Source organism: Orycteropus afer, unplaced genomic scaffold (assembly GCF_000298275.1).
Source record: "Orycteropus afer afer isolate SDZICR_OR568_19922 unplaced genomic scaffold, OryAfe1.0 scaffold00024, whole genome shotgun sequence".
Taxonomy (NCBI): domain Eukaryota; kingdom Metazoa; phylum Chordata; class Mammalia; order Tubulidentata; family Orycteropodidae; genus Orycteropus; species Orycteropus afer.
The window spans coordinates 7,053,638-7,074,592 of NW_006921611.1; the positions used below are offsets into that span (position 1 = coordinate 7,053,638).

Consider the following 20,955-nt stretch of genomic DNA (forward strand, 5'->3'; position numbering starts at 1 on the left):
CTTGTAGACTTTTAGCTTTTTACTCACCACTTCCTCCTGGCAACATTAAGGATATCATGTCTCAATCTGCCAGTTTTTTTTTTTAATTTATTTAAAAAAAGAGCTTTTGGTGGGGTTTGTGAATAAAATTTTTTGAGATTAAATATATATGGTTAGGCAGGACCTGTGACTTATTTTGGGAACGATATATATATATATATATATATATACATACACACATCTTTGATCCCCTTATATTCTATGCAAAATTTTATGTGTATGTGCATTTTTCTGGGGAAAGGGTCCAGGTTTTTCATGACTCACAAAAAAATTTAAAAATACTGCCTTACAGCAGAAAGATTATGGGTAAGAGTCTTCAAGTTATATACTGTTATAAACAAGGTTATGGTCAGTGTGGTACAGAACCTTTAAGAAAGAACAGAATAATGTATTATCATTTTTTATATAATGCTACCATTTAACAATATAAGAACAAGGATCATATTAATCAGGGATAATAAAGCTGAAACTTTTAGGAAAGCTGTTACAAAATGGTTAAGAGCTATATGCAGGGAAATTATTTTAACTGTGATTCTTGGTCTTTAAGCTAATTATCATGAGCTTGTTTACCGTGTTTCTATAATCTGTTAAGTTTTCCCAAATAGTAGGCTTTTTGACTTGTCTACAAAGATATATATATAACTTAAACCAAACTCACTGCCATTGAGTCGATTCCGACTCATAGTGAACCCCATAGGGCTTCCAAGGCTGTAAATCTTTACAGAAGCAAACTGCCTCATTTTTCTTCTTTGGAGCGGAGCAGCTGGTGGGTTTAAACCACCACCCTTTTGGTTAGCAGCCAATTGTCTTAACCACTACACCAGTTGAGCTCCTTTTTTAATTTATATATAGAACCGTGAAATTTAACAGGTCTTTTCAACTTAGATGGGAAAGGATGAAAACCAAGTTTTAAAAACCAGTTACAATTTGAAACATTTCCTTTTATTCACAGTGATTTGGAAATGCACTCAGTTTCTTCTTGGCCCCATAAGCCACATCTTAGAGTTCTATCCTAGTATTCACCATTCTTTAAGGAAAAGTCTGTTTTATTCCCCCAAAGGGTATGAGGCTTCTCATTATCTTATTTATTCCTGAAAATTAGTTTTTACAATTATTTATATGAAATCTTTTTTTTTAAATCATGGGCTCCATAAATAATACTGATATTTAGCTAGGAAACATCTGTTAAGAAGAACAGCTCAATTCAGAGATGTTTGACACTGTTGGCTTTCAAAACATAATTGAAATGAACAAGTTACTGTACTGCATATACTGTCTCTGAAGCATGATAATAATGACACAAAAGGGTTTACTAATAGGATGGTTCATTTCAAATGCCTAGTTTTTAATAAATTTAATTTTGAGTTTCTTATATCTACCGCAAATACCCATACAACTTTCCAGGCTGGCAAGTATTTTTCTGCAATATAAATTCAGATTAAGTCAGAATTTCAGTGTGTATTAGAATCCATGGTCATTTCTACTTCTGCTGAAGAGTTTCCATTGGCTCAGCATCAGATCTCTTCTGCATGAAGACTCAAAGTCACAAAAGACATGTGGCTAAAACATTCATTTGCTCATCCTGTTGGGTCTACTTGCTCCAAAGGACCAAAAGTACAGCAATGCAAACAAAGAGAGGGTATGGAAACTCATCTGCAGCTTATAACTTTGTCATTATCCTTTACATGAAAAAAGGTAGAAATGTGATTCATGTAACACTGTCACTTCTAGTCTGCAAGTTCAATTTGGGTTGAAAACCCGAAGTCCAAAGAAGCCTTCCAAACCAAACTCATACCCTCCAAAGAGGGGAAGTAATAGATCTGATATCAAAGAAGAGTTTTGAGCCTATAGAGATGAATTCAGAAACAGAGCACTCAGCTTGCCTCCATGGGCCATAACAGCAGCTCTTTTTAGTAAACAGTACACCAGTTGCTGCCATCACTTGGCATCAGTCCTCCAGTAATGAGCAAAATAAGGTCAACAAACCACCAAATCCCAAGTCCTCCAAGTGTCAACAGCTTTCCTACTGCTGTGCCAGTGTGTCCCAGACAGAAGCGATCCACTCCAAAACATCCCAGGAAGAAAGAGTAGAGTAAAGTAGTTATGAAGTAGTGTCCAGTATACCTAGACAAAAGGAATGAAAAGGAAGACATTTTACCACATAAAAATAATTTAAGGTAGGTGAAAAGAGTGAAAGGCTGTGGCATCTTACCACCCTGTCCTCCCAGAAAAGACAATCTCTTTATGGTCTGGGGTTCTAAGAGTACTTGTGAAAATATTGACTTTTTCAGATTGGATTGGATAAGAAATTATGAAGCACATTTGCACAATAGTCATCCTGGTCAGAATGGCGTCCAGGCCCTTCCCTCTCCCCCATAAAAGTTCCATTCCTGAGGCTCAGTGGTCTTCTAAGGAAACACCTGTCTTTCCATAGGTGAACATTAGTTCTCCAAACAGCTTTCTTGCTGTTTTATAATGTTAGCAGCTAAAAGCAAAGAGTTCTTCATGAGGCCTTTTGTCTTTACACATTGTAATGACACTCAGTTCTGGGTGCTCTAATATTATCACTAAACATAGCTATAGGCTCTTATCATTAGCAAATGGTATAAGTAAATTCTGTGCTTTCAAGTGAAACTTATAGTGACCTTGTGTTTCAGAGTCCAGCTGATGTTCCATGGGGTTTTAAATATGGCTGTGACCTTTTGCAAGTAGATCACCAGGACTTTCTTTGAGGCATCTGTTGGTGGATTTGAACCCCAACTTTTCAGATAGTAGCTAAGCCCTTACCCATCTGCATCATCCAGGGACTCCTAATCCTTTACCTTCATAATAAACTAATTTTTTGGGAAGAGGAGGCCACACTTTTTGTAAGAAAACCTTTATCTCTAAAATATTAAGGCAATTTTCACAGGATTATGCCTATGATAGGAATTTCAGAAGTAGATCATCTGGTCCAACTCCTTTATTTTGTAGATGAGGGGATAGAAACTTTACAAAGGCACTTAACTACTTAGTGGGAAGGACACACAGAACTCATGACCTCTGGTCACAAGTCCAGGGTCTGCTCTACTGTAGCCATACTGCTGCTGTGAATGGATTGTGTACAGCAATAATCATGTTCGCTCTAACACTTAAAAAGCCAAACCTGCAGCCATTGAGTGATGGCTCCAACTTTACCCAAGTACCAACTACTCCAAAATAATACTTACTTTATGCAAGGTTTATTCCCTCGTAGGAAGGTCCTAGGACTGGCACACTCAATTCCATCTAGGGCCCGGCACAGGACTGAAGTGTGCTCCACATCACTGTAGGCCTGACCACCAAACTGTGGAATAATAGCCCCCACCCCCAAAAATAAATAAAATAAAACCCACTGAAAGCAAGTTAACACAAAATACATCTTTATATTCATTAATAAAATCTGTCTCAGGGCTATAATTACTATAACAAAGTTGAGGTAAAACTGTGCTCAAGAGCAAGAGATTTACTGACTTCAAGTTGTTTTCTGGTGAATCCATTCTAAATGTACCCTGTCTTCAATAAATTTTTTCCTTCTTCTTTAGGACTGGCTTCTTGAGTTGAAAAAATATTGAAAAATTATTCATCCTAAGTTTTATTAAATACCATTTAGAGTAAATGGACACAATGCATAATTGTTCTACATTTGTAGATAAAGAACATATTGCTGAGCATTTGGGAATGGGTATTTAAAACATTAAAGTGCATTAGAGGTCTATTTCTTTTCTTTTCTTTTTTTTTGATCGTATTAATATACTGTGTTTTTAATATAAATCAAAACCAAAGCCCATTGCCATTGAGTCCATTCTGACTCATAGAGACCCATAGGGTTTCCAAGGCTATAAATCTTTATGGAAGTAGATTGCCTCATCTTCCTCCCATGGAGCAGCTGGTGGATTTAGAGGTCTATTTCCATGGAAGAAAGATGGGGCAATCTACTTCTGTAAAGGTCTACTGCCTTGGAAACTCAAGGGGGGGTTGCTGTGAGTTGGAATTAACTTGATCGCAGTGAGTTTAGTTTTGGTTTTTCATACACTATAAATTAACAAAATTAGGAAAGAATTCAGGGTATCATTTGATTCAGGAATTTAGTGAGGCTTATGAATGTGGTCCAGCTGTGTAGTTCATCTATATTGTAAGTTTAAATTCCAACAAAAATTTCAGAACAGGGCCTCTAACCCTTTGTTTAACTGAATTCTAGCAGAGAAAACATAGCTGTAAATTTTCTATGGCACTGTAATAAGTGCTTTACTGAGTTGGAGCACCTTCAAAGGGAGTGGATTGGGAAGTAAAGATGCTTGTTTCTCCTCCTTCCTTGTGGCACTCAGGTGTCTGAGTACAGACAGTCCTGTAGGACTTCTTGGTGAGGCAAAAGTAAGTATATATTGCCTTCTTCAAGTGCCTTGCCAAGATAAACCTAGTTTTTAATTAAGACGGACAAATTAAGTGAACTCTATGTTGTGTTAACTCAAACTTTTATTGATTATCAGTAGAACAAAAGTTCATGGTATTAAAAATATTTCTTGAAACAATGTTATCTCATGACATGGATAAACTCTCACTGCTGTCGAGTCAGATCCAACTCATAGTGACCCCTCCTTGGGTTTCTGAGGTGATATCACTATGGAAGTAGATTGCCCTACCTTCCTTCTGAGGAGTGGCTGGTGGATTTGAACTGCCAGCCTTCTGGTTAGCAGTCAAGTGCCTTAGGCACTGCGCCACCAGAGCTCCCATGAACTAAGAGCCCATTATGCTGAGTGAAATTAGTCAATCACAAAAGGACGAATATTGTATGGGACCACTATTGTAAAATGTCAAGGGTTTCATCTAAAAAAGTATTCTTGGATGGTTAGTAGGGGTGGATGGAGTGACTTCCAACCAGCAGGCTGGTGGTTCAAACCTACCAGCCACTCCTCAGAAGGAATACTAGGCCATCTACTTCCACAGAGATACCAAGGAAGGATCACTATGAGTTGGAATCAACTCGATGGCAGTGAGTTTATGGGTGGATGGAGAAGGGTGGGTAAACTACTAACTAAAGGGTATATACACATATTAACTTGGGTGAAGGAATTAAAATAAATATTTACAGAAGATTTTAGTAAGAGTTTCCTTTTTGGTCTTATTACTGTCAGGTTTATTCCTTTGTGTCTAATTTAGTCTTTTTTTTTTTTTTTTTTTTTTAAATGTTATCCTAGGAGATTAGGACAATATTTGGACAGGAAGATAGCTCAGAGGCAGGAATGCATAGGAAAGAAGGACACAGGGAAAAGGTAGTAACAAGGAGGAAGAGGGAAGAGAACGGTTCTGTTATGGGGATTGTAATTGATGTTATAAAACAAAATGTGTATGAACTGCTATATGGAAAATGAATTTGCTCTATAAACTTCCACCCAAATGTCTTTCTCTTTCATACATACACACACACCACACACAGTTATCCCATAATTCTCTAACACCTAGCTCAGTTTTGACTTGCTTTATGTAGCATAATAAAACTTAATGGTGTGTCTATGGGGGGCAGGAGACACGTGAACTTCACTGGTTTTTGGGAGATTAATTGAGGAGTATACTCTCTTTAGGGATATTATTAAATGGGAGTGAAATGGCTTTCCATTCCAAGAGGCCACTGTAACCAAAAGCTTTTCTTGGAGGACTTTATACCACTACCAGCTGTCAGAGTCAATTCTGACTCATGGTGACCCCATGTGTGTCAGAGTAAAACTGTGCTTCATAACGCTTTCAATGGCTGCTTTCTGGAAGTAGATGACCAGGTCTTTCTTCTGAAGCATCTCTGGCTGGACTTGAACTTCCAGCCTTTCAGTTAGCAGCCACATGTGTTAAATCTTCCTGTCACCCAAGGACTCCTCGAATGCTTTAGCCTCCTACAAAGACATCTACTGATAGATCCTATTTATTTCCTAAGGATATGATGGAACCTGCTTGGTGAATAGAAAGGTCACCTGAAAAAGCAGCTTTACCCTAAATGCATGCGTAAGAAAGATACTGCCTAACTCATCATCAATTTTAGAAAATGGACAACCTTTCTTTTTCTCTAACAAGAAAAGTACATGCCTTAAAGGACAGTTGGAGTGGCACTGTAGCTTAAACCTGTCAATCTCAATGGTTAAGGGAACTCAAGAAAGATTAGTCTTTGCATCTGGGTAGTTCTGGCACAGAGGCTACTCCTCCAGCCATTGATCCTGGTCCTGCTGGAAATGCTAGTAACAGTTTTTCTGATGAAAGTCTACAAAAGAGTAACTTCGTATCTCATATACTTCTGTACAATAACATTTAACCAGTACTACTTCTCCAGGAGCTCTGGTAGCATAGTGCCTAAGGCACTTGACTGCTAACCGGAAGGTTGGTGGTTCAAACCCACCAGCCACTCCTCAGAAGGAAAGTAGGGCAATCTACTTCTGTGGTGATACCACTTCGGAAACCCAAGGAGGGGTCTCTATGAGTTGGGGCCACTTGACGGCACATAACAACAACCACCACCACCTTAGAAACCCAAGGAGGGGTCACTATGAGTTGGGTCTAACTCAATGGCACATAACAACAACAACTTCTCCAGAGAAGAATCTGTTTCTAAAACAAAACAAAAACCCACCTTGAGACAACCATGGCCAAGTTCTTGGGATGCAGTTGCATTTCCAACATGATCCACTGGGTCTTCACATACTATAAATTCATCAGGTCTGTAAATCACCAGTAAGATGATCATCAAATTGTTTTTGCAAATTGCTGTTTACATGTACATAATCAAAATAGACATGAGGCATTTCTTTACCAAGTTTTCTGGGGGCTTAATTTCACTCTGTAGACTCTTCCCCATTCCTAGAGGTGGTGGCAATTAGACTGAAGTGCAACAGTTCGAACAGCCTTCAATGACCCTTTTATTGGGGGTGAAGTTGTTTCCAGTCCTATTTCTAAATGGATTCTACTTCTACCCCCCTGCACCTGTCCAACCCCAAGTACTGGATTCTGCCAAGGTTTCATCTCTTCCCTAGGCAAACAAGCACAAGGTTACATCAAACGACACCAAACCCACTGCCAATGAGTCAATTCTGACTTACAGCCACCCTATAGGACACAGAACTGCCTCACAGGGTTTCCAAGGTTGTAAATCTTTAAGGAAGCACACTGCCTCACCTTTCCCCCACCGAGGGTGGATGGTGGGTTCAAACTGCACACCTTTTGGTTAACAGCCCATTGTTTTAACCATTCCACCACCAGAGCTCCTTACCACAAGGTTAAAACCTAACTCGCTGACATCCAGTAGATTCCGACTCATAGCAACCCCTTTTGGGTTTCCGAGGCGGTAAATCTTTACAGAAGTAGATTGCCCAATCTTCTTTCCGTGGAGTGGCTGGTGGGTTTGAACTGCCAACCTTCTGGTTAGCAGTCAGATGCCTTAGGCACTGCGCCACCAGAGCTCCACCACCTGGTTAGAGGGGCAAAATTTTAGCCATCGGAGTCCCTGCTTTCTCTTCAATTGTCAAACAGTTTTTCTTTTTGGCCAAAGAGATGTTAATAAATGACTTGGTTTTGGCAATGGTAAGGAAATTGCTGTGTCTTTTAGGTAGAGACAGTTCATTTATTTCGTTTGTGCCTTAGTACCAACTTAGTACCACAACCTTAGTACCAATGGGCTACTAGTCCATGAATTCTCATTTGGCTAAAGGGGATGGAACAGAGAAGGCACAACCTCGTACCCTTTTTCCAGATGCTATATGAGTCAGTCTTCTTTTCTCCGGGTTGCAGAGGATCTGCCACCCACACACAAGGTATTCCCCTGCATGACACAAGAAGACTGAGAAACCTTAAGTGGAGAGGGTCTGAAAAAAAAAAGCAGCCTTTCTCCCTTCCCAATACTGATATATCCCTGCCCCCATCTCCATTTCCACCCGCCTCGACGATTGGGTAGCTTACAGGTAAGAGCAAAGGATGACTGGAGAGTGAGGGTCGCCATATTCCCAGCTCGGAGTGCCGGCGGAGCCCTCTGGGTGGGCAGCACCAGAGGATGTAATCTCGGGCTCGTAGGTAGTATTCTGCGAGTGGCTTCGAGAGACACAATGCAGCAGAAGTAGATTTCCCAGCAGTAAAGCCGCCTGGCCGCACAGAAGTAAGTAACTCACCGGGCAACCACCCAACACCATCGTCCCAGGCCAAGCGGCGGAGACCCCACCTCAACCACAAACTTAGGCCGGTACTACCGAGCCAAACCCTCCGCTGCCAGGCCTTTCTGCGCAGCCCCGCTCCTTGCGCCAAACAGCCAATAGACACGCAGCTCGACGTCCCGCCCTGTCTTGTCCAACCAATCAGAAAAGGCCGGGAAGGTGGGTGGGGCTGAGTTTCGCTTCCGCTTCTCTATTCCTCTATTGGGTTTCACGCCCCTCCTCTTTTGCTTCCTCCAGCACAAGCAAGAGTAAGGGGGCGGGGCGGACAGTGAATGGGCAGGGCAGTCTAATCGGGACTTTGCGGCCAGTTTGGAAGCCCCATTATCCCGCGGGGGAATGGATTTTTCCTTACGTCAGCGTAGCGAGGTCGGGAGCGAGCTCGGACCTAGAGCCGACTTGCGTCAGTGCCGCGCGCGTGCTCGTTCCCGGGCGCGCTCAACCCCGCCAGCCCTGGGGCCCGGGTAGGGTTGGAAAATGATGGAGGAGGCGGAGGCAGAGGCGACGGAGTGTTGAGTGGAACCTGCGGAATCTGCCGAGATGGGGTCGGGCGTGGGCTCGTCCTGTGAGATCCTCAGCTTCCAGTGGCTGCTGTTGTTTGGCCTGCTGGGTCCAGTCCTCGGCGGGGCGCAGCGAGGTGGGTGTCCGCCCCCAGGGCCCTGACAGGTCCTTTGGGATTGTTGTTTCCTAGGATTGGGGTGTTTAGAGTTCTCCGTGGTGCCAGGGAGTGGAGAGGCCTGGCCTCGGACTGGATCTGGGGTTGAAAGGAGAAGCCACGACTGATGTGTGTGGACGCCGCTCAGACTCGGCACTGCAAACCCCGCTTCGTCGCACCGTTCTATCTGGGTCCTTTTTCTCCTTCTATTGCTTGGCGGGAGCCTTTTGCTGTGAGTTCTACTCGCATCTTGCTCGGCGTCGGGTCCCTCAGACTTCTCCCGACCATAAGGAGCCAGACTCTAATCTCAGTGTCTGCTGAGAGCCCTGGAGGCTGGCTGCGCCCTCGGAATGTGTGTATGATAATAATGATAAAAATGCTTTGAGCAATAAGAGTTTTATCTTGCCTGTGGAGTTAATGTCACTTGAAAGAGACTGGGATATGAAACTTTTGCATCAGGTTATCATCATAATTTGAGATTTTTGTCGTTCATTGTATTAGTGGAGTCATCAGTAAGTAGGTCTACAGACTTATAAATTAGTGATGGAATAAAGAGGGAGACTAATTTTTCTTAGATCATTTTGTTGTTACAGTAATATTTCTTTCTGGAAACTAAGTGCTACATTTTTATAGCCTAACAGCCTTTTATCTGTTTTTGCTGGGATTGCAGTATTTTAAATGTGTACAAATAATCGCTGTCCTGCTTACAGGATTATGATAAGAATTATATCATTTATACGAAATCATTTTTGAACTAGAAAACTTTCCGTGAATATGTTATTAGAGATGCCCGAACATAGTGGAAACGAATCGTCAACACTCTAGCTTCTTTATAGAAACGTCTTTATTTATTTTGGCTCTTGTATTAAAAGATTGCATGCCTTTATTTTCTCTATCAATGATAGAAGTATAATGGAGAATTAAAAAAAATGAAATCATTACATTGAGAGTTGTTCAAAGGCGTGATGAAAGGTTTCAATAAGGTTTCAATATTGGACAGCTGACCTTCAGGAAATTAATACGTATTTTCCCCCTTATCTTTTTTTTTTTTTTTTAAATTAAATAAATAAGCTCCAGTGTGGAAATTTTGAAGCTCTGAGTACCGAAATTTTATTGAATCAGGGGTGACCGAATCTTTACTGGTTAAGACTATTTACTGTGATATTCTAGATAGTTAACATTTACTGGTATGTAAGGTGAAATATATTTTGTTGTTGTTATGTGCCGTGGAGTCGGCCCCGACTCATAGCGACCCCTCCTTGGGTTCCCGAGGCAGTATCACTACGGAAGTAGATTGCCCAACCTTCCTTTCTAGGAGTGGCTGGTGGGTTTGAACCGCCAGCCCTCTGGTTAGCAGTCAAGTATGCTACCAGAGCTCCTGAAACATATTCTATGTGTTTGCAAATACAAATAACATTATATTTTTAATGTTAATGACTATCAGTTATTATGTGCTAGTGGATTAAAATGTCCGCCTTTTCTGTTAGCAGTCAGGTGCTTAACCATTGTGCCACCAGGGCTCCTTGATGTTGTTACATACTGCAAATAGATAAACGAGATATCCTTAGGTTCTTTAACTGTGACTTCAACAGATTATGATCATTCCCTCCCTTAAGGGTATATATATATGCTTTAGAAATTTAGCAAAGGTTTATTCAACTACTATAAACACCATGCTCAATGCTTGTACAGGTAGAAAGGGTGACCAAATGTGCTAAGTTTGTTTGAGGGATGTTGGGAAAAGTTTTATGGAGGAAGTGCTATTAAACTGGGTATTTATTGTTGAGTTTTTCAAGCAAAATGGTAGGAATGCATTGTAAGCAGAAGAAAGAATTTTTGCAAGAGTATGGTGGCACAGTAGTTAAGGCATTCAGCTGCTAACCAAAAGGTTGGCAGTTCAAACCCACCAATCGCTCTGCGGGAGACAGATGAAGCAGTCTGCTTCCCTAAAGATTTATAACCTTGGAAATCCTATGGGGCAGTTCTGTTCTGCCCTACAGATTATTATGAGCTGGACTGGACTCCATGGCAGTGGGTTTGGTTTTTTTATGGAGGAGTGAGAGAACTTGACTTATTAGGGATTGATGAGAATGTCTATATGCTCTAGCCAGTCTGTGTATAAGGGAAGGCTGGAAGATAAAACTATGGATGGTTGGAACCAGTTGTGAAGCTTTTTATTGTCAAGCTAAGGAATTTGGACTTTACCCTGTAGTAGTGCTTTGGGCAGTGAGAAATTTTAAGCTTGGGTGTGACATAACCTGATTTGTGATTAAAGTAACTGATAGCACAATTGAGGACAGAATATAAGAGGCTGGGAGACCAGTTACAGTTAAGAGGCTTTGTAACTCAGTTTTCCTAGGGGAATGTTCTTTCCAAATCAGCTGACTAAATTTTTGCAATACAGGATGTTTAAAGCATGCTTTGAAACATTTCCCGTTAATGAAAGAGGAACATGAGGATTCAAGTACCACCCACACATTAGTTACACTGGGAGTTAACTACATTTTGGTAGAACTGTACTACCATTTATAACGTGTCAATGAGGAAATACAGAATAAATTCCAAACTGTTGACTAAACAATGATTTCTTTTTCTAAAACAAGGATAGACAAAGGTAACTTTGTATCATTGTGAAAAATAACAAAGGGAAATCAGGCATGGAACCTCTTCTGATCATTTCTTTTAAGGTAATAATTATGATGCCCATACTTAGAAATTTATTTACAAAGGACTAGTATTCCAAAGGAAGTAAGTTTGAAAGTTTACTTATGGTGAATCACACTAAACAATGAACTATGTAGGAAGAACTTGACTTTAGATCCACGATTAATCCTGTTTTTAGATGCCAGCAAATTATTGCATTTGTTATGTTTGTACTGTACAGGAAAATGTAGTCTTTTCAATTTAAAGACAGTTTGATTTTTAAACTTTTAGTAACAAAACATTTATAATAAAAATATTTATAAAACAGATTTGCTGGACCTCAAAATCATTTTCAAAAAGCACGTCAAATTGTTAACTTATCAGTTTGACTTCATATTTATGTTGACTAGCTCTTTGTTAAAAAATTAGCTCTCTTATAGGATCCCTAAAAAGATGCAAACTTCAAGTGACTGGAATCTTTCTCAGAAGGTCCACAAACTCAAATATGTGACATAGATAGCTTTATGATTTTTCTTTCTTTCTTTTTTTTTTTTTTCCTTTAATACTCAGTATATACTGGAGATTTAGAAGATTGCCAGTCTTTGAGCCAGTGCTTTGGGACTGCCTCATAAGTGACTCCAGTCCTCTTGGTATGTGTGTCACTGTTGTTAATTGTTGAGTCATTTCTGACTCTTGGCGACCCTATATGTGCAGAGTACAACTGCTCCATGGAGTATTCAAGGCTGTGAATTTATAGAAGCAGAGTGTTAGGCCTGCCTTCCCAGGCTCTTTAAGTGTGTTTGAAATGCAACCTTTTGGCTAGTAGTTGAGCACTTAACCATTTGCACCATCCAGGGACTTCCTGTCAGTAACCACATTTTGTTACCCATTCATCTGCTGAAGGGCATTTGTTCCCATCTTTTTGGTATTGTGACTAGTGCTTCAGTGAACACTGGTGTACATATATCTGTTCCTGTCCGTACATTCAGGTCCTTAGGGTACCTAACCAAAAACCAAACCATCAAACTCACTGCCGTCAAGTTGGATCCAACTCATATTGACCCCTCCTTGGATTTATGAGGCGGTATCTCTACGGAAGTAGATTGCCCAGTCTTCCTTCTGAGGGGAGTGGCTGGTGGGTTTGAACTGCCAGCCTCTGGTTAGCAGTCAGTTGCCTTAGGCACTGTGCCACCAGAGCTCCTACTAGTTGCCAAAGTATTACTTATATTTTTTCTACTAGGAGTTTTATGGTTTTAGTTCTTATATTTAGTTATTGATCCATTTTGAGTTAATTTTCATGTATGGTATGAGGTACTGGTGTAACTTTAAGGTCTTTTGCATGTGGAAATCCTGTTGCCCTGGCACCTTTAATTGAAGAGCCCATTCTTTGCTATTGGATAGATTTAATAGCCTTGTTGAAAATCAATTGTCCATATATGTATGGTTTTGTTTCTGGATTCTCAGTTCTATTCTATAGGTCTGTATGTCTATTATTACACCAGTACCAGACTACCGTTGTTTTATAACTCACTATCATCGAGTCGGATCCGACTCATAGCGACCCCTCCTTGGGTTGCTGAGGCAGTATCACTACGAAAGTGGATTGTCCAGCCTTTCTTCCTAGGAGTGGCTGGTGGGTTTGAACCTCCAGCCTTACGGTTGGCAGTCAAATGCCTTAGGTACTACACTACCAGCGCTCCTCTGTTGCTTTATAGTATGTTTTGAAATCAAGATGTTTATGTTTATCTTAACATTATAAGAATCAGGATATATTCAATTATAATAAGTAAAGAAAAATGATGTCACTATGTTACATTGTTGTTGTGTTGTGCCATTGAGATAGTTTTTCCTCACGGTGACCCTATGTATTACAGAGTGGAATTGCTCCATAGGGTTTTCTTGGCTGTAATCTTTATGGAAGCAGATTGCTAGGCCTTTTGTTCTGTGATGCCACTGGGTGGTTTGAACTGCCAGTCTTTCAGTTACCAGTTGAGTGCAAACTGTGTCATCCAGGGACCTCTAGTAGATATTATACTATAGGAAATACATCATGATTGATACTCCTTTCCCTTTGACATGTTTTGTTTCATTGAGATTTTTCATGCTTTTACTCGTTTTGGCATTAGCCTTATGACACATTAGAATCCTGTTGTGAGTTTGTTGTTGTTAGTTGATATGTAGTGGGCTCTGACTTATGGCAGCCCCATTTACAACAGATTGAAAAGTTGCCTGGTCCTGCAGCATCTTCACAGTTGTTGGTATGCTTGAGTCCATTGTTGTGGCCACTGTATATTTTGAATGTCTACCAGCCACTCCTCGGAAGGAAGGTTGGGCAATCTACTTCCATAGTGATACCACCTCGGAAACCCAAGGAGGGGTCATTATGAGTTGGGTCCGATTCCACGGCAGTGAGTTTGGTTTTTTGGTTTTCCAATCTAGGGGCTCATCTTTTAGCACTATATCAGACAATATTCTGGTGTGATCCATAGAGTTTTTGTTGCTTAATGTTCTGAAGCCAATCACCAGTCCTTTCTTTCTTGTCTGTTGTAGTTTGTAAGCTCTACTAAAACCTGTCCACCATGGATAACCCTGCTAGTATTTGAAATATTGTGGCACAGCCAGCATCATAGCAACACACATATTGCCACAGTATAACAAACTGACACATAGAGGGTTGTAAACATATCCTGGGCCAAAGTTCTGAGTATAGTTTTGTGAGAGAAATGGCAAAGGAATCTATGGTACAGTAATACAATGAAATATGGCATTGCCATGAAAATGACAAATATGTGGGCCATGTGGGTCTGTTGACAAGTTAATATAAAAGATTGCTAATTATAAAAGTAAGGCTCCCTTTAGTTTGCACGTGATAATTACTATGTGAAAACTATGTGTCTTAAGAGCGTAAAGATCAGAAGAGGTCATTTACTCAACCAGTAGCAGTTGTCTTTGAGTTGACAACCCGTGGTGGCTCTATGTTTATTAGAGTAAAACTGTGCCCCATAGTTTTTTTTTTTTTGTTTTTTTTCTCATGGCTGATGTTTTAGAATTTTTTGAAAATGAAAATGTATACAATAAAACATACACTCACTCAACAATTTTTACATGTATAGTTCATTGACAGTGGTTACATACTTCACATTATGTCACCATTCTCACTCTCTGCCCCTATTGTTTTACCTCCATTATTGGCCTCTCTGCCCTTATCTGTGCATTAGAGTTACTATTGTCATTTTGATCTCATATAGGTAATTCTTTAAAAGGATGCAGTGCTCAAGGCAAACGTTATTGAGCTGAACTGTTATTTAGTGTAAAAATGACTTCATGAGATAGTTTGGTTCAAGGTTCAAAATTTGATTCCAGGCAATAGGTTCAGGGGCTCCTCCAGTCTCAGCATATCCAGTCAGTCTCATTTACAATAAGAATTTGAAGTTCCATTCTATAATTTTCCTCCTTTTGATCAAGATCCATCTATTGAGTCTCTTATCAAAATGTTCAATAATGGTAACCAGGTACTATCCCTTCTGGTCTCATGGCAGAGGAGATAATAGTTCATGGAGGCAATTAGTCCTGCAAACGATTTTCTTCTCTGATTTTCCTGTGTCTCCTTCTTCCTCTGTTCTTGACAAATAGAGATGAATTGCTGTGTCCTGGATGGCCATTGGCAAGCTTCTAAGACCCAGGCACTACTCACTGAACTAGGAGGTAGAGCAGAAACTCTTGAAACAATATTAGGCCAATTAACTGGACAGGCCCATGAAACCATGATCCTAAATCTTTAAAGCAAGAAAACTAATCCCATGAGGTGTTGATTTGTATCTAAGTTGTATCAACAGAAAGTGCTCTGGTACTGTAGTTGTTAATGCATTCAGCTGCTAATCAAAAGGCTGATGGTTCAAACCCACCAGCTGGTCTGTGGGAGAAAGATGAAGCCTTGGAAACCATATGGGGCAGTTCTGCTCTGTCCTATAGGGTTGCTATGAGTTAAAATTGACTTGATGACAGTGGATTTGGTTTCTTGGTTTTCAGTATTTTAATATTTTTAAAATTAATTTTGTAAAATTAAATATAACATTCTATTTGTCATTTTATCCTTTTCCTTTTTTAATGATGTGCAACTTTGTGATATGAGTTACAATAGTCAATTTGTGTAATCATTACCCTTAGTTCATGCCAATTTTTCATCATCATAGACGTATATTCAGTACTTAAGACAAATGATTCACCCTCTCCCTCCTCATTCCTACCCCTGGTAATCACTAGTAACCATTGGTTTTTATGTATTTACCTGTTGTTATTCCATATATGTGAGACCGTGTAACATTTGTCTTTTTGTGATTGACTTACTTCACTTAGCATCATATCTTCAAGATTCATCCATGTTGTATTGTAGCATGTATCAGACTTCATTTTTCTTTAAGGGTAACTAATATCCCACAGTATGTATGTACTACATTTTGTTTATCATTCATCTACTGAAAATCTCTTGTGTTGTTTCCATCTTTTTGCTGTTGTGAGTAGTACTGCAATGAACATTGGTGTACATAAGTCTGTTTGTGTTCCTACTTTTAGGGTATATACCTTGGAGTGGGATTGCTGCATCATATGGTAGCCCTATTTCTAATTTTTTCTGAGGAATCATCATACTGTTTTTCACAACAGTTGTGTCATTTCCCATTCCCACCAGTAGTGGATAAGTATTCTGATCTCTGCACATTGTTGCCAACATTTGATCTGTTTTTTGGTCATTGACATTGTAGTAGGGGTGAGGGCTCCATAGTTTTTCCATGGCTGATATTTTGGAAGTGTATTGCCAAGTTTTTTATTCTGGCAATCTGTGTAAAAATACCATCGAAGACAGAAGACTTGGTTTCTAGTGGTGGCCAGAAACTAGCCATGTGACCCTAAAAGTTACTTAATTTCTTTGAAAATGAGAGCTCTTTACCTGCCTGTTTGCTTCTAATTGTTCTTTTTTTTTTCTGACATATATCTTTCTTTCTCTGCTGTTTGCTTTTGACTTACTAATTTAAAAATTCAGTTTAATTGGTACTCTTTAGCTTTTAGTGTGTCAGTTTTCTGAGCCTATCAATGCATGTAGTCATGCTATAATGATCTATTCCAAAAAATCTTTGTATTTTGACATAATTATATATACAGAAAGGAGCTCTGGTGATGCAATAGTTAAGTGCTCAGCAGCTAAGTGAAAAGTTGACAGTTCAAATCCACCCAGTAGCTCTACGGGAAAAAGACCTAGTGGTCTACTTCCATAAAGATTAAGCTAAAACCAAACTCACTGCCATTGAGTTGATCCCAACTTATAGTGACAGCCACCGGGTTTCCAAGGAGGTACATCTTTATGGAAGTAGATTGCCCATCTTTCTACCACGGGGTAGCTGGTGGATTTGAACTGCCAACCTTCTGGTTAGCAGCCAAATGCCTTAGGCACTACATCATAGAGCTCCTTCCTATAAAGATTATAGCCTAGGACACTCTATGGGGCACTTCTAGTCGGGGACATGGTGTCACTATAAGTCAGAATGGATAGCACCTAACAACATATATTCATAGTTCACAGGTAATCACAAAAAGAAATGTGGAGGATGATTTACTTTATTTTTATTCATGCATAACTTTTAATCTATTACCCACTGAATTCATTTTGCCTGTGCCTGCCACCACTTCAAGGAGCTCTGGTGGCATAGAGCCTTAGGCATTTGACTGCTAACCAGAAGGCTGGCGGCAGTCTACTTCCATAGAGATACTGCTTCAGAAACCCAGGGAGAGGTCGCTGTGAGTCGGAACTGACTCGACGGCAGTGAATTTGGGTTTGATTTGAGGAGATAGTTGTGTACCTCAGTTAGTTTAGGATTAAGTTTATTTATACCTGGTGATTTGAAGCCTGAATCTGTTAAGGCTATGGATTTCTTTTGCTGTGGTCCCCAATTGGCACCTTCAACTATCTGAATGCTATTTACTGTGATACGTCTTAATTATGCCTTGAATCAGCCTACAGTTGCCTTTGTGAATATCAGAGCCTATTTGTGATGTTTTTATATGGACAATAAAATATGCCATATTACAAAGGCACTCACTTGGTTATGCCAAGAGATTTGGAAGACAGCTACCTGGCCAACTGACTGGAAGAGATCCATATTTGTGCTCATTCCAAAGAAAGGTGATCCCACAGAATGTGGAAATTACCAAACAATATCATTAATATCGTGTGCAAGTAAAATATTGCTGAAGATAATTAAAAAACGGTTACAGCATTATATCGACAGAGAATTTCCAGGAATACAAGCTGGTTTCAGAAGAGGACGTGGAAAAGGGGATATCATTGCTGCTATCAGAGGGATCTTGGCTCAAAGCAAAGAATACCAGAATGATGTTTACTTGTCTTTTATTGACTATGCCAAAGCATTTGATTGTGTGGATCATAACAAATTGTGGATAACATTGAGAAGAATGGGAATTCCAGAACACTTAATTGTACTCATAAGGAACATGTACATAGACCAGGAGGAGGCTGTTGTTCACACAGAAAAAGGGAACACTGCATGGTTTAACATCAAGAAGGGAGTGCATCAAGGTTGTATCCTTTCACCATATTTATTCAATCTGTATGCTGAGCAAATAATCTGAGAGGCTGGACTATATGAAGAAGAACATGGCATCAGGATTGGAGGAAGAATCATTAACAACCTGCAATACGTTGACGACACAACTTTACTTGCTAAAAGTGAGTATGACTTGAAGTACTTACTGATGAAGATTGAAGAATACAGTCTGCAGTATGGGTTACATCTCAGTATAAAGAGAACAAAAATCCTCACAACTGGACCTATAAGCAGCATAACGATAAATGGAGAAAAGATTGAAATTGTCAAAGACTTCACATTGCTTGGTTCTACAATCGACGCCAATGGAAGCAGCAGTCAGGACATCAGACAGTGTTTAGCACTGGGCAAATCAGCTGCAAAGGACCTCTTTCAAGTGCTGAAGAGCAAAGATGTCTCCTTGAAGACTAAGGTGTGCTTGACACACTCCATGGTATTTTCAGTTGCCTCATATGCATGTGAGAGATGGACAGTGAATAAGGAGGACAGAAGAAGAGTTGATGCTTTTGAGCTGTAGTGTTGGTGAAGAATGCTGAAAGTACTGTGGACTGCTAAAAGAACAGGTCTGTCCTGGAGGAAGTGCAGCCAGAATGCTCCTTGGAGGTGAGAATGGCCAGACTTCGTCTCACCTACTTTGGTCATGTTGTCAGAAGGGACCATTCCCTGGAGATGGATGTCATGCTTTGTAAGCTGGAGGGTTGACGGAAGAGGCAAAGGCCCTCAACAAGATGGGTTGATACAGTGGCAACGGCGATGGGCTCAAGTATGCCAAGAATCATGGAGCTGGCTCAGGACGGCGGTGTTTCGTTCTGCTGTGCATAAGGTCACTATGAGTCGGGGATGTCTCGACAGCACCTGACAACCACAACAAGAGGTTGATGGATAAAGAGTTTGAGAACTGTTAATATGGTGGTTCCAGTGATAGAATTTTTACCTTCTTTGTGGGGTACCCAGGTTTGATTCCTTGCCAAAGCACCTTGGGCATAGCTACTAGCTGTCTGTCATTGGAGACTTGCGTGTTGTTATGCTACTGAACAGGTTTCAGTGTAGCTTCCAGACTGAGACTGACTAGGAAGAAAGGCCTGGTGATCTACTTCCGAAAATCAGTCAGTGAAAATGCAATGGATTGCAATGGTCCAGTCTCCAGCGGATCATGAGGATGGCACAGGACCAGGCAGTGTTTTGTTCCATAGTGCATGAGGTTGCTGTGAGTCAGAGGCTGACTCAAGGGCAGCTGACAGCAGCAAGTGTGACATGTATTGGATAGAACATATTTTATATTTTTCTGTTTGTCTTGTATCTTTTTTTTTTTTTTTAAAATCCTAAAGGGAACAAGGTCTGGGCATTTTTATTTACAGTGTTACTGGGAAAATTAGATACGATTATTTCATCGTAATCTGTATTTGAGAAATCTGAGGGGAATAGGTAATTAATGAATGAATGAACATACAGATTGGCTCTGAAGGGGGATGATAGGCAGTAAGGAGACCAGGGAGGAAGGTATCATAGTAGACTAGATGTGAGGTCTTAGGTTAATAAAGTATAATGAAAAGGAAGGGACTGTTGGGAAAGAGGGTAGATAATCAATACTTTAAAACATTTTATGTTATTTTTATTGAAGAAGCACTATTTTTTTTCCTTTTAATTTCAGAATTAATATAGGGGTTGCAAAATAAATACTCACTATAAAAATAAATTCAGACAATGCAGAAATATGGAAGTATAGGACATAAACAGTCCAAGTCCTTATCTCATTGCTCCCTGGTTCCATTCCGTCATGGTAATTACTTTAAACTGTTTGCTAAGATTATTTAGTATATTTATATTTATTTATGATATTTGTAGTATGAGTTAATTATATAGTATTTTTTGAATTCTATAAATATAGGGTGGTAGAAAGTGAAAAGTAAAATTCTCTCTTCTCTATCCTGTTTCCTATATATATAACCACTTAAAAAAATTAATTTTATTACAGAAATTTTAAAATATACACAAAAGTAGAGAGAAGATTGATGAATTCCAAAAAAAATTTTGTACCCATTCCGAAAAACCAAACCGAACTCATTGCTGTTGAGTCAATCCTGACTCATGGTGACCCCTCCTTGGGTTTCCGAGGTGGTATCTCTACGGAAGTAGATTGCCCAGTCTTCCTTCTGAGGAGTGGCTGGTGGGTTTGAACCACCAGCCTTCTATTTAGCAGTCAAATGCCTTAGGCACTACACTACCAGAGCTCCCTTTACCCAGTTTTAATCTTATTTCATGTGTACCTCCTTCCTCAAATACACACTAGATTACTCTGATGTTAATCCTAGAGCGTATATCATTTCACTTTATGAAATTGCGATTTTTGAAATAGCAAAAAAAGAAATGAAAAAAGAAAGCCTTACTTATAATAATATAATCACAACACTAAAATTAATAATGATTCATTAAGTTCAATAAATACTCAGTGTTAAAATTTCCCTAATTGTCTCAGGTTTTTCTTTTTTTTTTTTTTTTCAGTTGGTTTTTTTGAGTTACAATCAAAACAGTTCCATAAATTGCATTTGGTTATAAGGTTCTTTTGATTTATAAAAGTCACCCCTTCTTGCTTTTCATGGCGATTATTTGTTGAAGGAATTTACTTAGTGAACTTGTGCAGTGTAGTAAATTACTTAGTGTGGCTTTTCTACCCGTAAGTCTTTGTAAACTCCAAGGTGGGATTTTCTATGAGCAACTGAGGAGCTCCTGATTGCTGAAGCTATCCACCTGGGTTATTTCTGTTGGGTGTGGCACAATACAATGTTCTGGGAGGTTCCCACTC

The 20,955-nt window shown here is 39.7% G+C and overlaps 2 protein-coding genes across 2 annotated transcripts in view; one reads left to right on the forward strand and one right to left on the reverse strand.

Annotated features, from left to right (window-relative positions):
• Positions 1-1,949: 1,949 nt before the first annotated feature.
• Positions 1,950-8,219, reverse strand: TM2D2 (TM2 domain containing 2). The gene is made up of 4 exons (XM_007935007.2): positions 7,993-8,219; positions 6,671-6,758; positions 3,249-3,364; positions 1,950-2,163 (listed from the first exon to the last, which is right to left on the reverse strand). The coding sequence occupies exons 1-4, from the start codon at positions 8,217-8,219 to the stop codon at positions 1,950-1,952; spliced, it is 645 nt and encodes a 214-aa protein (XP_007933198.1).
• A 558-nt stretch (positions 8,220-8,777) lies between these two features.
• ADAM9 (ADAM metallopeptidase domain 9) overlaps positions 8,778-20,955 on the forward strand; it is a 233,057-nt gene continuing 220,879 nt past the window's right edge. Inside the window, exon 1 of the mRNA XM_007935059.2 lies at positions 8,778-8,874. Within this exon, the coding sequence (XP_007933250.1) occupies positions 8,778-8,874 (97 nt within the window). The remainder of the gene's footprint in view (positions 8,875-20,955) is intronic.

Coding starts and splice junctions, on each gene's coding strand:
- TM2D2 (XM_007935007.2), bottom strand. CDS start 8,219: ATGGTGTTGGGTGGTTGCCCGGTGAGTTACTTACTTCTGTGCGGCCAG. Junction 6,759..7,992: donor GTCATCCTTTGCTCTTACCT/GTAAGCTACCCA, acceptor GGTGATTTACAG/ACCTGATGAATTTATAGTAT. Junction 3,365..6,670: donor TTGGCCATGGTTGTCTCAAG/GTGGGTTTTTGT, acceptor ATTATTCCACAG/TTTGGTGGTCAGGCCTACAG.